This window comes from Hyperoodon ampullatus, assembly GCF_949752795.1.
Source record: "Hyperoodon ampullatus genome assembly, chromosome: 8".
Taxonomy (NCBI): domain Eukaryota; kingdom Metazoa; phylum Chordata; class Mammalia; order Artiodactyla; family Ziphiidae; genus Hyperoodon; species Hyperoodon ampullatus.
This window is the reverse complement of record NC_136921.1, coordinates 76,028,099-76,044,760: the sequence shown is the minus strand read 5'-3', so window position 1 is coordinate 76,044,760 and position 16,662 is coordinate 76,028,099. Positions and strand designations below refer to the sequence as shown.

The 16,662-nt window shown below is 38.3% G+C and overlaps 1 protein-coding gene across 1 annotated transcript in view; it reads left to right on the top strand.

Moving 5' to 3' along the window:
• PLA2R1 (phospholipase A2 receptor 1) overlaps positions 1 to 16,662 on the top strand; it is a 117,303-nt gene that overhangs the window by 21,107 nt on the left and 79,534 nt on the right. The window contains exons 4-6 of the mRNA XM_079710312.1: positions 8,676 to 8,849; positions 13,827 to 13,940; positions 14,757 to 14,900. Coding sequence (XP_079566438.1) covers positions 8,676 to 8,849; positions 13,827 to 13,940; positions 14,757 to 14,900 — 432 coding nt within the window. The remainder of the gene's footprint in view (positions 1 to 8,675; positions 8,850 to 13,826; positions 13,941 to 14,756; positions 14,901 to 16,662) is intronic.

The following is a 16,662-nucleotide window of genomic DNA, read 5'->3' as shown; positions in this document are numbered from 1 at the left end:
TTCTCCTTCCTGTGCAATAGTGGTCCTCCTCCTACCTAGGGCAAATCTCACCATCTGGACTCTGGAGCCTCCCGTCCATTCTTCTCCAACTTGTATCTCAGTGTTTCTCAAAGTGTGTTTCCAGCAGCATCAGCATTCTCTGAGAACTTGCTATAAATGCAAATTACCAGCCACATCCCAGACACCTATATCAGACATTCTAGAAGTGCAGCCCCAGCAATCTGTGTTTTAACAAGCCTTCTAGGTGATTCCAATGCACACTCCTACTCTAACATAGATGAATGATGGATCCTTCTCATTAGCAGTTAAACCTACTCACGTCTTAAAATAACATCTTAAAATAATACAACTCCTTCATCTCCACTTCAGCCTCCTGAAAATACCTATCTCTCTCATTCCCTGCATAGACAGACTTCTCAAAAGAATTATCTACACCCCTTCAGCTTGCTTTCATTCCTCAGAGCACTGTCTCTTCTTGGCTTCTATGAAGATGTATGCCTGACCTCCATTTCCACAAACCATTCATTCACTCTTTTCCACAAATATGTATTGAACACCTGCTATGCACCAAGCACTCAGCTGGGTCCTGTGATTATAACCACAAATGTGAAAGATGAAAGTCACGGTGCCTGCCCTAATGAAGTTCACATTCAAGTGAGTGCTGCTGAAGGGCCTGATTTGACAAGGTCTGAAACTAAGTGTTTGCTGGATCTGGCAACATGGAGGTCATTGATGGCCTTGACAAGATATACTGTAGTTACCAGATTGAGTGGGTTAAAGAGTAAAGGGAAAAACAGAAGAGGAAGGAAGGAACACTTCCCAATTCATTTTATGAGGCCAGTATTACCATGGTACTGAAACTAAAGACATCACAAGAAAAGAAAACTACAGACTAATATCTCTTATGAATATACATGCAAAAATCCTCAACAAAATACTAGCAAACAGAATCCAACAACATATAAAAAGAATTGTACACCATGACCAACTGGAACTTATCCCAAGAATGTAAGATTGGTTGAAAATCTGAAAATCAATTAATGTAATACCTATATAAATAGGAGAAAGGACACACAATTACCTCAATAGGTGCAGAAAAAACATTTGACAAAACTTTACATCCCTTCATGAAAAAAAAAAAACTAAAGACAGAAGAGAATTTCCTCAACCTGATAAAGGGCATCTCTGAAAAACCCACAGCCAGCATACTTAATGGTAGAAGACTAGATGCTTTCCCATAAGATCAGGAGTAAGACAGACTATCCACTCTCAACACCTCTGTTCAAAATTGTACTGGAGGTTCTAGCCTGGGCAAGTAGGCAAGAAAATTAAAGTCATCCAGAGTGGAAAGGGGGTTGTAAAACTATCTCTATTTGCAGATGACATGATCCTGTATGCATAAAATTTTAAGTAATCCACTAAAAAACTACTACAACAAATAGACTCATTCACAGGATACAAGATCAATATATAAAAATCAATTGTACTTCAATACTGTAGCAATGAACAATCCAGAAATTAAATTAAGAAAACAAATCAAAAAAGAGACAGAGAGAAAACAAATCCATTTATTGTAACATCCAAAAGGATAAAATCCTTAGGAAAAATTTAACAAAAGACATGAAAAACTTTTCTCTAAAAACTACAAAATATTGTTGAAAGAAATTAAAGAAAATTAAATAAATGGAAAGACATTCCATGTTCATGTGATCAGGGGAGTTAATATTGCTAAGATGGCACTACTACAGCAATCTTTATCAAAATCCTAGCCGACTCCTTTGTGGAAATTGACAGGCTCATCCTAAAATTCACATGGAAATTCAAAGGACCCAGAAGAGCCAAAATAATCATGAAAAGGAAGAACAAAGTTGGAGGACTTATACTTATCATTTTCAAAACTTATGCAAAGTGACTGTAATCAAGACAATGTGATACTGTCAAAATGGAATAAAACTGAGAGGCCACACTTATGATTCATTGATTTTTGACAAGGGTGCCAAGACAATTCAATGGGGAAACAATAGTCTTTTCAAAAAATGGTGCAGGGAAACTGGATTCCACATTCAAAATAATAGAATTAAACTCCTATCTCTCACCTTATAAAATATATTAACTCAAAATAGATTTTTAAAACTTACATGGAAGAGATAAAACTATAAAACTCTTACAAGAATACATAGGGGTAAATCTTCATGATCTTGAAAATGCAATGAATTCTTAGATATGACACCAAAATGCAAGCAACAAAAGAAAAAAATAGATAAGTTGAACTTCATCAAAATCAAAAATTTTTGTGTTTCAAAGGACACAGTCAAGAAAGTGAAAAGATAACCCACAGAATGGGGTAAAATATTTGCAAATCAGTTATCTAATAAGGGACCTATATCTAGAATATATAAAGAACTCATAACCCAATAATAAAAAGACAAAAATCCCAATTTAAAAATGGGTAAAGCATCTGAATAGACATTTCTCCAAAAAAAGATTTACAAATGACCAATAACCACATGAAAAGATGCTCAGTATCATTATCCATCAGGGAAATTCAAACAAAAACCACAGTAAGATACCACTTTACATCCCACAGGATGGCTAAAATCAAAGAGACAGACAATAACAAATGCTGACAAGGATATAGAGAAATTGGAACTCTCATCCACTGCTGGAAGGATTGTAAAAGGATACAGCTGCTTTGGAAAACAGTCTGTCAGTTCCTTAAAAGGTCAAACACTGGGCTACCATATGACCCCTAATTCTACTCCTAAGTATATATCCAGGAGAAATGAAAACATATACCTACACAAAAACCTTTACACAAATGCTTATAGCAACATTATTTATAATAGCCAAAAAATAGAAACAACCCAAATGTCTACCTATTGATGAATGCATAAATAACATGTAGTATACCCAGTAGTATTTAATGGGATATTATTGGACAATGTAAAGAAATGAAGTACTGGTACATGCTACAACATGGATGACCCTTGGAAACATTATGCTAAGTGAAAGAAGCCAGTCACAAAAAGATCACACACAGTATAATTCCATTTATATGAAATGTTCAAAATAAGCAAATCTATCGAGACAGACACTAGTTTAGTGGTTGCCTTGGGCTAGGGGTAGGGGTGAGGACTGAGGGAAAAATGGTAAGTGACTGCTAATGGGAATTGGGTTCCCACAAAAATGTTCTAAACTTGATTGTGGTGATGGTTGCACAATGCTTTGAATATACTAAAAACCATTGAACTATATACTTTAAATAGGTGAGTTATATGGCATGTTAATTATATCTCAGTGAAATTGTTTTTTTTTTTAAGAGTAAATGAGAGATGAGAAATTGGAGACAGCATACGTATAAAAACATATGATTAATGGGGGTAGAGAAAAGGCAGAGACTGCAATGGGGAGGCCAAGGGAGGGATTTTTTTTTGTTTCTTGTTTTTTAAGGATGAGAGCTGCTAGGTCATCTTTGAATGCATCTGGAAAGGATCTAACAGAAAGAGGTTGAGGATGCAGGAAAGTGAAACAATTGGTGAAATAAATATGGTCTCTCGGAAGGCAGAAGGAAATAGGGTCCAGATCATAGATGGACAGACTGGCCTTTTATGGATGTAAAGACAACTTCTCCATGGGAGGGAAGAAGGAGAGGATAGTACAGGTCCAAGAAGGTTGATGGATTAAGTGATGGGGAAAATGAGGAGAAATGAGTCCAGTGGCTGTGGACTTTCTCTGAAGAGGGGGAAGAAAGAGTGAGAGGTTTGGACAACAGGAAAGGTGTGAAATGAACACGGTGGCTGCTGGGAGAGCAAGCTTTTTAGGGAAAACCGGTAATGTTTCCAGGAAGTATCAGGTGTGGTTGATAATGAATCCATCGGATGACTTTTCTTGGCAGTGCTCATCAGTTGGGTGCAGGCACAGAGCATGCAGATGATTGGATTCCTCTGTTGGAACGTGCTCCATAAAGTCACTAATGGACTCAGTCCTCATTCTACTGAAAGATTCAACAACGTGTAACAAACTGACACCATCTCTTTCCTCGGGCTTCTGGGACCCACACCTACTAGTTTTCCTCTTTCCTTTGTGGCCACCGCTTCTCAGCTTCCTTTGATAGCATAGTCTCCTCTGCCTAACTGCCTTTAAATTCTGGTGGCAAGCTTGGGAAATAACACGAAAAAGATGGAACATGGTACCTGCTCTCCTGATACTTAATTTTATCAGGAAAAACAGACAATCAATAAGCAATCCCATAACGCGTCATTTAATCTCAACTGTGATCAGGACTACCAAGGAGCATGTAAGGCATTGGGGATGAACAGCAGGAAGTGCTGACTTGGTTTGGTATCCCTTTTACATGAGATTTACCAACAAAGCACTTTTCAGGGAGCAGATATTCAATAACTATTTGCTGAGTGTATGAAAGACCAAAGAGAGAGAAAAATAGTAACTTTGTAGCCTGGAGTTACTTGAATAGTATAAGAGTTCTTTTTTTTTTAAAGAATTCAACTTTTTTTTTTTTTTTTTTTTTTTGCGGTACGCGGGCCTCTCACTGTTGTGGCCTCTCCCGTTGCGGAGAACAGGCTCCAGACGTGCAGGCTCAGCGGCCATGGCTCACGGGCCTAGCCGCTCCACGGCATGTGGGATCTTCCCGGACTGGGGCATGAACCCGTGTCCCCTGCATCGGCAGGCGTACTCTCAACCACTGCGCCACCAGGGAAGCCCCCCCACAACCATTTTTTAAAGTGGCAGAAAAGATACACCTGGGACAATGACAAAGCTGTATCCTTAGGGATGACAAAAAAGCCATATTAATAGAGAAGGAGAAATGGCTGCATCTCAGTCATAATCTATAATAAAATCGGTGTTGACATGAATATACTTCAGTTCATTAGAAGAAAGGTGTATTTTGAAAGGGAAAAAAAATCACCATCATGCAAAAGATTTTTGGCAATCTTTCTTCAAACAGTAGGAGATGCAAAGATATATAGGACGGGCTTCCCTGGTGGCGCAGTGGTTGAGAGTCTGCCTGCCAATGCAGGGGACACGGGTTCGAGCCCTGGTCTGGGAAGATCCCACATGCCGCGGAGCAGCTGGGTCCGTGAGCCACAACTACTGAGCCTGCGCGTCTGGAGCCTGTGCTCCGCAACAAGAGAGGCCGCGATAGTGAGAGGCCCGCGCACTGCGATGAAGAGTGGCCCTAGTGAGAGGCCCGCGCACTGCGATGAAGAGTGGCCCCCGCTCGCTGCAACTGGAGAAAACCCTCGCACAGAAACGAAGACCCAACACAGCCATAAATAAATAAATAGATAGATAGATAGATAGATAAATAAATAAATAAGATATATAGGACATAGCTGCTTCCTTCAAGGAGCTCAGAATTTAGCAACAGAAGAGATGATATAAAGACAACCAAAGATGCAAAGAAATATGATAATCTAATGGTATCCCTTAGATTAGAATTTTTCAAGAAAAAGTAAATGTACCAGTCTGCAATTTTCAGTGTCTTAGAAGCAGAAGTTAGTTATGAATAAGCAAGAGGATTAAGAATAAATACACGCAAATGCCCCAGGCCAGGATGGGACCCTGTGGCAAGGGAGTTCCCGGGGAACAGTCTCTGAGGCTAAGATGAGCATGCAGGAGGCCTCCTGGGGAGGAGTCTCAGGATCGATACACACGGAAACGAAGGGAAGAGAGCAGGATTGCACAGGATGGTGATGCGGGGCTGGTGACTCCCCACACTGACCCACAAGGAGTTCTCAGGCTGGATTTGCCCCTAGTTGGGGTGAGAGGAGGGGTCTTATAGCGCTGCACTGACCAGTCATGGTTTGCAGACTGTGCTTAGGAAGGGAGAGTGGTATTGGGCAAAGAGCCTCTTCAGCCAAGGCAATCCTTGAAGAAGGCTTCATGTTGAGAGGTGTCTGCTGGCAGCTGGGGAAATTAGGCCTTCGGCCCTGAAGGGAGATCAGAAGAACACATCACAGTGCCCAGGCCCAGGGTGGCACTTTCATTCCACTTGTCACCATGAAATCTTCAAATAGGATCCATGGAGTGACACGCAGCCCATCTAGAGAAGCAAAGAGAGGACTTGTGTCTGATGGCATAGAAATACAAATTCTTATATTTTAGTTAAAACCAAATTTTAATGACAAATGGACTGCCTTGTTAAAAGAATATGGACACCTTTTGCAAACATTTGACTGGGAGTTTCCTTTTGATTAAACTTAAGAACTGGCACAGATAACACAAAGCCAGGGGAAATCTAACAAAACTGGGAAGTGTAATTTGTAGCACAGACAGGATCACCTGCAAGCCTCTCATCTTAACTGTTTAATGTATAGAATTCAGGCAGATTTCTGCAAAAGGCTGCTTTACGTAGCTTGATCCATGTCTTGTTGAAAGGGCAGGACCAACTCTTGGCAAAAATGGGAATGAGATCAACTGAAATGTCCTCCGAACCTTTTCTTATCATGGCATGGCTTATCATGGAGGCTTATAATTAGGACTTATGATCAAATCTTTACCCAAGGCAGTAGATGAGAGGCAGGTACCCTATACCCAGATCTCTCCTTTTGACATCCTCCTCCTATCTCCCCTTCTGACATCCTACTATCTTCTAGTAGCCAAAGGCTACTCATACCTGCTCTCCTTGGGAAGTGCTTCAAATGATTTCTTTCAAACCAGGGTTTCCCAGTGTCTGCTTTGTGAACCATTTGCATTAGAATCAGTAATACGTTAGAAAGTCAGCTTTCTGAATCCCACCCTGGACCTTCCAATTCAAACTCTCTGAGACTGAGAACCAGGAACCTGTGGTTTTTTTAAGAAGCTGGCTAAGTGATTTTTATGCACACTGAAATTGTAAACACTCCTCTTTCATGGCCTCAGCTCTCACACGGGATGAACAGGGCTAAACTGACATCTGATAATGCTTAGTGTGTTGTCCATCTCATGGATGGCATAGCTTTTTAACTGAAGACGGTCTCTAAGTATTCAAACTCAATGGGGAAATTTCAGCCACCAGGGCAAGATGATTACTGAAGATGTCCTCCTCCCTTTCCCTTCCTTTTCCTACAGTTTTCCTTGGTGATAGACTTGTCTTCTTGGTGATAGATCCTCCTTCAATCTTGGATCCTTCTATAAATCCATGTGTCAGTCAGGAAACTCTGTAGACAGCCTAAGATTTATATAATAACTTCTCCTGAACTAACTCAGTTCTGGGGAAGGCACAATGCAACCAGACATGAAAACAAACTTCCCACATTCCCAAGGGAGCCATCTAACTAAGTACTGTGGGAAAAAGAAAACAAACCAAAACGATTTCATTGTCCAATAAGTTTGAAGTATACTGAATTAAAATTAAGCTGTTTCTTTATTAGAGAACTTCTCAGAGGCTTTAATATGCTATTGTATATTATGACTTCCCCAGAGGAGGCTACATATACACTATGTCCCAGCTTTTCCTAGAGAGCTCTTGAAGTTGTAATACTGTGTGGATTGCACTTCGGGAAAAGTTGTTCTAGATTTTAGCAGATTGTCTGACCATCAGTTACACTCATGCTGTAGCATGGTTCACATTGTCTACACTCTGAAATTCTTTGGCTGAGTTTGATTTCAGGTAATTTTTATGGCTGCTTAGGATCACCTTAGGGTTTGATTTAAAATTTCAGCAAAAGCACCCAAAGTAGGTCTTCATTTTCTGTTATTTCAATAAACTTCAGATTTCAGATCCACGTATCATATTTTATTAAATTTACTTTTAAGCAAACTACACAATCCTTGGCCAATGTTTTGCAAGTGGATTTTGCTTCTCCTCCTTTTGACTGAAAGAGCTTTCTTAAACTAAATATCAGTGTTCCTGTCCTCAATGTTTATTTGAAAACTTCTGTTCATTTTAGAGTCATGTTTCTGTATCCCTTTTACTCCATCTAGCATTTTGGTATTTGCAGGGAAAAGCTTTTTGAAATAATATTTGCATCTATCTCAAATAACTACTTCAGTTCACACAGCTTTCAGTATAAAGTTCTGACTTTAAAGAATTCAGATGTTATTTTCACAAATATCTATACTCCAATTATATTTCCTTCTCTTAAAAATAGCTAATGTCATTTTCTGAGAAAGGATCAGAGCTTCTTTATTGATAATTTCTTTTTTTAAATTAATTAATTAATTAATTAATTAATTAATTAATTATGGCTGTGTTGGGTCTTCGTTTCTGTGCGTGGGCTTTCTCTGGTTGCGGCGAGCGGGGGCCACTCCTCATCGCGGTGCGCGGGCCTCTCACTGTCGCGGCCTCTTTTGTTGTGGAGCACAAGCTCCAGGCACGCAGGCTCAGTAGTTGTGGCTCACGGGCCTAGTTGCTCCGCGGCATGTGGGATCCTCCCAGACCAGGGCTCGAACCCGTGTCCCCTGCATTGGCCGGCAGATTCTCAACCACTGCGCCACCAGGGAAGACCTATTGATAATTTCTTGAATTTCCTTTCAATCTTGAACAAGTTTTACCATAAAGTGTTTATGGGAAAACAATGCAGATTTCATCATAAAGACCTAATCAAGAATAGGTAAGGGCTCTGAAGTTTTAGGAGTTGCAAGTTGGAATCATGCCATTCAAATTCATCTTAGAAATATATCGCTGTATAAATAAAATAAGATTATAATGTTTTAATGGATTTTGTTTGCAGCATCTACAGAGGTGGGTTGTGACACTGTCTGGGAGAAGGATCTCAATTCACACATTTGCTACCAATTCAACCTGCTTTCCTCCCTCTCCTGGAGCGAAGCACACTCTTCATGCCAGATGCAAGGAGGTGCTTTATTAAGTATTGCAGATGAGACTGAAGAAAATTTCGTAAGGAGTAAGTAGGTGGATGATGCACATTGATGTTGGTACAATTAAAATGATTGGTGTTTACAGTTATGTCCATGTATGCCAAGATACCTTCTGGAAAAAAAAAGGTCCCTTGGAAAATATTTTTCTGTTACTAACATGGCCCAAACTCACACCCAGAATTTTGACCTGAACCCTGGGCCATTCCATTTGACACCTGGCCGTGCCTCTCTTATTTTCTCCCCCCGGAAAAGAGAAGTTGAGGCTACAGCAAGGGACCCAGGAGAATTTTCGGCTCCAACAAGTGCATAGGGAGACTTCTAAACTTAAGTCCGAATTCCTGCTTTGCTGAGGAGCTTAGCCATTCCATTTCCATTTATAAATAATTAAGCTGTTTACTAATTAAGCAAAATCTTACCTGTCAGTCACTGTGTGTAGTAGAGTTTCAAGTGGATGCCAAAGAACTTAAAATTTAATTGGAAAAGCAAAAGCACACACATGTTAACTAACGCTGTAAAGTAATAACATAATAACATAAACTGTCAAAAGACTGCTAAGGAGCTGGGTCTGATCTATTTTACCTCTCTTTTTACCTAAACTCTCTTTTTACTTCTCTTTTATAGATTAAATGTGTTTGTAGATGTGTACATGCAGCATTTAAAAATCTTTCTGAAACATTTGAAAGTGTCACAAAATTAGTCACTTTCATTAAAAGTTTCTGATGCTTTTTCCTCCAAACTATATTGCACATGTTTCTTCTAGAATAACAATAATAAAATTATTCTAGGATAATTTTAAAAGTTCAAGTATACAGAAAGAAAACCAAAGGAAAAACTCTCATAGTTCCACAATCCAGAGATAACCATGTTTCTTCTGCAAAAAAAACCCCATACAAATGCATGCATAATCCATAGTATCTATGAAAAATGATATTGAATAAAAAGATGAGGCATTTGTTGCACAGAGGTTAGGAACAGGGGCCAAAGAGCCACCTGCATGGGTTTGAATCCCACCTCCATCACTTACCAGCAGTGCTAAAGAAGTAACTTAACCTCTCTGTGCCTCAACTTCCCCCCTCTATCAAATGGAAATAATAACAATACCTACTTTTTGGTGGTGAGAATTACATGTTATAGAAGAGGTGAAAATTTAGAAAAGTGCCTGGCAAACAAAACAAACACTCAGTATGTGTTAAACTTTTAACAGCAACTATGTGCACAGTTTAGTAACATGCTTATGTAATTTACCTGCATAGAATGAACATCTGTCCATGTCTATAAATATAGATCTACATCATAGTTTTTAATGGTTACATAGCGATACAGGTTAGAGATAATATATTTAGCTAATCTCCAAATATTAGATAGGGATAGGTAGATGAAATTCTTTATTTTGTTTTTATTTACTTATTTGTTGCTATGTAAAACCATCCCTCACATACTTTTGTGCATAGGTCCCTGATTATTTCTCTCTATGTTTGTAGAAGTGGATTCACTGGGTGGAAGAGGAAGCACATTTTAAGGCTTTTGAAAGTCATTAATAACTTCTAGAAGGATTGTAACAAATGCATGAACAGTATATGTCTGCCCCTTTCCCCACAGACTTGCAAATTATCACGGAAACTGATCTGAGTGAGTCATATTGCAGGAAAACACCCATTTCCAAAGTCATTATTAGCCTGTAATGGTATTTATAGAAAATTTTGTGCACCATTTATGAATTACAATTGTTATCTCTTTTGACTGCTGGGATCTTTAATAAGAGGGTTTGGACTTATCAGACTTGAATAAAGATTAAAGGAATAAGATATGTCAGAGACTTTGATTTAAATACCACAATTTTATAATTAGATTTCGGGGATTGTTTAGGTTGGGAAAACAGAAGAGTATTCATAAAGACAGAAGCTTGTTCTGACCAAGGTATTTTTTAATGTTGAGAATAGTCTACTGTTTCTTGTTAATCACTGATGAACATTAACTATGGTATAAGGAATTATCTAAACTGCCACAAATGCCAGGAAATAGCCAAAGGAATTTAAGTTTGCATTTATTATTATAGAATTGTGAGCCAATTTACTTGTAAAGCTAAATAGGTTATTTTTGTACTTTTAAACACAGATAAGAAATTATACAATGATTTTTTTATATGTACTGTTAAAACAGTCACAAAGAGGGTATTCAAAATAACTCTAAGGTAAGAATAATTAATACTTAAATATTTTAAGTAGATTACTTGAAAGCAGCACTTGGTACTTACCGCGATATGAAATGTGGAAATTTCTCCATCTTGTCAATCCATCTTCCATTCTGCCTTCTGTCATGACGATACCAGTTAGATGATTTAATCAAATGGTGCTATTGGAAGGACTAACCAAATAGTCATTAGGAAGAGACTTGTGTTTATGCCCCAGAAACTTGGAAAGGCAGGGCCCATGAATGTTACGCTGTTTCTGTCCAGTGATTTCAGGGATCTCAAAATTATAAAGCACCTTTTTCTCTTTCCTTAAAGGTTTAGCTTCCTCCAGTTTTCCACTGTTGTTTCGAAATACCCAATCACAGAAGGTGCTGCAGCCTTGTGATGTGAATGCACTAATCTTTACAACCTTGGTGACCATACAATCGATCATCCAAACTGAGACTCTTTGAAGAGTAAAAGGTTCTGCCATCAATACTTATTCTGGAACTACCAGCATAAGCCATGAATTTTCCAGGCAAACGGACATACAGTCACCCTATTTATAACTCTTATCTGCCAGGGTCTCAGTCTCAGGCAGGGCCCCTGCATCTGGCTCAGAATAAATTGGGTTCTGAAGCAGATGAATCATAAGGGATCAATGCTCTCCTTTACAGATTAGAAGATTCAATGGTAACATTTGAAAGTGTCACAAAATTAGTTACTTTCACTAAAGTCTCTGACACTGTTTTTTCCCCAAATATTACAGCACGCATGGTACATGTTTGTTCTAGAGTAATTTTTTAAAGTTCAGGTGCACAAAAAGGAAAACGAAAGAAAAATTTCCCCTAATTCTACAATTTTGATAAACATATTTTTCTACACAAGCATGTCAAGGCACATGTTTCTACATAGCATTGATAACAAAATTGGAACTGAATTAAAACAAGAGGAGCTGAGGCACAATGGTTAGGAGAAGGGGCCTACAGAAAGCTTTCTCCCACACCAAGCTGAAGAAGCATTTGCACTGCTCATGGCCCCAACCTGCTATTTTTTTAACATCTTTATTGGAGTATAATTGCTTTACAATGGTGTGTTAGTTTCTGCTTTATAACAAAGTGAATCAGCTATACACATACATGTATCCCCATATCTCCTCCCTCTTGAGTCTCCCTCCCACCCTCCCTATCCCACCTCTCTAGGTGGTCACAAAGCACGGAGCTGATCTCCCTGTGCTATGCAGTTGCTTCCCACTAGCTATCTATTTTACATTTGGTAGTGTATATATGTCCATGCCACTCTCTCACTTCATCCCAGCTTACCCTTCCACCTCCCCGTGTCCTCAAGTCCATTCTCTAGTAGGTCTGCGTCTTTATTCCCGTCTTGCCCCTAGGTTCTTCATGACCATTTTTTTGAAGATTCCATATATATGTGTTAGTATACGGTATTTGCTTTTCTCTTCCTGACTTAACTTCACTCTGTATGACAGACTCTAGGTCCATCCACCTCACTACAAATAACTCAATTTTGTTTCTTTTTATGGCTGAGTAATATTCCATTGTATGTATGTGCCACATCTTGTTTATCCATTCATCTGTCGATGGACACTTAGGTTGCTTCCATGTCCTGGCTATTGTAAATAGAGCTGCAATGAACATTGTGGTACATGACTCTTTCTGAATTATGGTTTTCTCAGGGTATATGCCCAATAGTGGGATTGCTGGATCGTATGGTAGTTCTATTTTTAGTTTTTTAAAGAACCTCCATACTGTTCTCCATAGTGGCTGTATCAATTTACATTCCCACCAACAGTGCAAGAGGGTTCCCTTTTCTCCACACCCTCTCCAGCATTCATTGTTTCTAGATTTTTTGATGATGGCCATTCTGACTGGTGTAAGATGATATCTCATTGTAGTTTTGATTTGCATTTCTCTAATGATTAATGATGTTGAGCATCCTTTCATGTATTTGTTGGCTATCTGTATATCTTCTTTGGAGAAAAGTCTGTTGAGGTCTTCTGCCCATTTTTGGATTGGCCAACCTGCTATTGATCCCTCTACATACTCTGGTCCCTTGGATTATGCTCTCCTCTTGGCCAGACAACCCCCATTGGCTCTCGACTGGACAGCCCTCCCCCCATTTCTTTAGCATACCTTAAATTTGAGGGCCTGCCTCCCGACACTAACAACACTTAATATGCCTTCCCCTTCCTAGCCAGACCCCTAAGGAAAAGGTCCTCTAAGTTGTTCAATTTTTTAACTGTGAAATATTTCAAGAGTATTGACAAGTGTAAACATTACGTCTCTGCACACACATACCCATTATAGAGATTTAATAGCAGTTCTTCCTATTCCTCTTTCTCAGGGCCTGAGGTAGCCTGAGCTCAGCATACTTGAGTCCTGAGCCTCCAGATTGAGGCCACCAGACACACATGGCAAAAAAAAAGGAAGACAGAGGGGCACTTTGTAGGACTGGCCCTGGGCACTTCCTCCTTCCCCCTCTAAAACCCTCAAGTGGGTAAGCTCACACAGATCAGATGGTCTCAGATTTGAAACCATGAACTATTGATGGATTGACGACTGTTGAGAGGCAGCATTCCTGTGCGCTTAGATTAAACACTTCACAGTTGCTGTCAGTGGCCTTTAGGAGACTGCCATGTTTCTCAGGCTGGCTTTTTTTACTCTGAAGCACCAGGGTGGGTGCTTTAGTAGCACTTAAACTCTTTTCTGCCATTGATGGAGTTAATTTATGACTACATGCCCCAGGAACAGGAAAACAAGAAAGACGTGTAACATTGATTTTTTTTTGAAACTCCGTATTTCTCTTATTTCAGAGCACTTTGGCAGTGAAGCAGTGGAAGTGTGGATAGGTCTGAATCAGCTAGATGAAAATGCTGGTTGGCAGTGGTCTGATAGAACACCACTCAACTATCTGAACTGGAACCCAGGTACCTGCAGCGTTTTGTTTACCTTCAACAGGGGGCATCGTCCCATAGCCTAAAATAGCAATATTTCCCACATATGTATATGACGTGTTATTGTGAAAGTGGCTTATAAACATTTTTAAAGCCTGATTGAATTTCTATAAGGCATGCTTTTCCAAACGAGAAAATGGAGGCCGAGAAGGTAAGCCAAGGTTGCAGGAGGATTTGGGTCAAAACCAAGATTCTAGTCAGTTGTTTTAAAAATAGCAACAGAGATAAGAAATTAAATCTCAGAAGTAGATGTTTATGTACAGATCGTTTTCGTATATTTTTTCCCACTCTCTCCTAGTCAATTTCCTCTCTCTTCAGTTAACCTTTGCCCTCCAAAGACATGATCAATTACTGTCTTACATCAGTATGTCTCGCACAAAAAAAGGAAAATTGGTTTTTCTTATGGATTCTAAGTCAATTACATTAACTATGTAATACAACGCACTCACATTCTGTTTAAATGTGTTGTTTAAAAGATGGTTATAGTTGAACCTTGAATAACTAGAAAATATAATAAAGTACGATTGCATTTTGTGAAAAAAAATAGCAACAGATTGCAAAATATCTCTCTACCTTAAAACAATAAAATCAGCTGTTGCTATCTTTGGGAAATCATTTCATTGTCATGCCTGGACTTCAACTGCAAAATCATAAATGTAATATCTTATAGGATTTACTACATATGCCAAAGAGAAGGGCTGTCTCCTTGATGCTAAAACTACATTTCAGTATATATTGAACTAACTGCTTTTGCTTCTAACATTAAATACACATACATTGTATTTTCAGAAATAAATTTTGAGCCATTTGTTGAATATCACTGTGGAACTTTTAATGCATTTATGCCAAATGCCTGGAGAAGTCGGGATTGTGAGTCCACTTTGCCTTACATATGTAAAAAATATCTAAACCATACTGATCACGAAGTAGTTGGTGAGTTTTTATTTTAAGCTGTTTTTATAAGTTGCTTACTTGCCCTCTCAATATATTCAAAGTCCTTTATTTTTTGCTAATAATTTATAATTTAAACTTAGCTAAGGCTAGTTTTTATATGAATAAAAATGTGTAACAAGATAAGATCTGTTATTCCAAAGGCACCATGAATTTAATAAATGCATTTAGGTTTTTACTAAAAACTAAAGCAAAATAACCTAAGTATAGAAAACATTTTCTCCCTCTCTTTTTAAAAACTTTGCTTTCTTATTCATTCTGCCTTAGAAAAACAAGATATGCTTCATTTTCTATTCTAGTTGAGTTTTATTTATGGTTACCCTAGAAATTAAATATATGAATTAGAAAATAGTTTTATAAAATTCTTTACTTCATCGATCTCCTATCATACTCTATATCTCTTATTAGTAATACTTCCTCCTTGAAATAACAAACAAAACTTTTAGGTGTACCTAAGACTTAAATACCACATAATTACAATCTAGTACCTGAAGCTCAGTTATTTCTATTGTTAAGCTCTATTACTTCTTCTTAGTTTCTATGAAATTAATGTCTGAACTCAGGAGGTAGAGATAAAAACATAACCATTTTTAAAGAATCATTACCAGCATAATTAGAAACAACTCTACATTTAAAATAATAATCTGAATTATCTTTCTAAAATATTATCCCTTACAGTTAAGCTTTTTTATTTTATTTTATTTTTTATAGATTTATTTATTTATTTTTTGGCTACATTGAGTCTTCATTGCTGTGTGCGGGGTTTCTCAAGTTGTGGCGAGCAGGGGCTACTCTTCATCGATGAGCGCGGGCTTCTCATTGTGGTGGCTTCTCTTGTGGAGCACGGGCACGTGGGCTTCAGTAGTTGTGGCTCGCGGGCTCTAGAGCACAGGCTCAGTAGTTGTGGCTCACGGGCTTAGTTGCTCCGCAGCATGTAGGATCTTCCGGGACCAGGGATCGAACCCATATCCCTTGCATTAGTAGGCAGATTCTTAACCACTGCACCACAAGGGAACTCCCCAATTAAGCTTTTTAATTTACGATATTATGTTATGTTAATTTACAATATTGTGTTAGTTTCAGGTGTATAGCAAAGTGATTTAGTTGTGTATATATATATATTATTTTTCAGATTCTTTTCCATTATAGGTTATGACAAGATACTGAATATATTTCCCTGTGCTATACAGTAGGTCCTTGCTGTTTGTCTATTTTACATAGAGTAGTGTGTATCTCTTAATCCCAATCATCTAATTTATTCCCCCCCTTTCCCCTTCGATACCCATAAGTTTGTTTTCAATATCTGTGAGTCTATTTCTCTTTTATAAGTAAGTTCATTTGTATCATTTTTTTAGATTCCACACATAAGTGATATCATATGATATTTGTCTTTGTCTGACTTACTTCATTTAGTATGATAATCTCTAGGTCCATTCATGTTGCTACAAATGGCATTATCTCATTCTTTTTTATGGCTGAGTAGTACTCCATTGTATATATGTACCATATCTTCTTTATCCATTCATGTGTCGATGGACATTTAGGTTGCTTCCATATCTTGGCTACTGTAAATAGTGCTGCTATGAACATTGGGATGAATGTATATTTTTGAATTAGAGTTTTCATCTTTTCTGGAGTTTTCAGGAGTGGGATTGCAGGATCATATGGTAACTCTATTTTCAGCTTTTTAAGGAACCTCCTTACTGTTTTCTATAATGGTTGTAACAATTTATGTTCCTGCCAA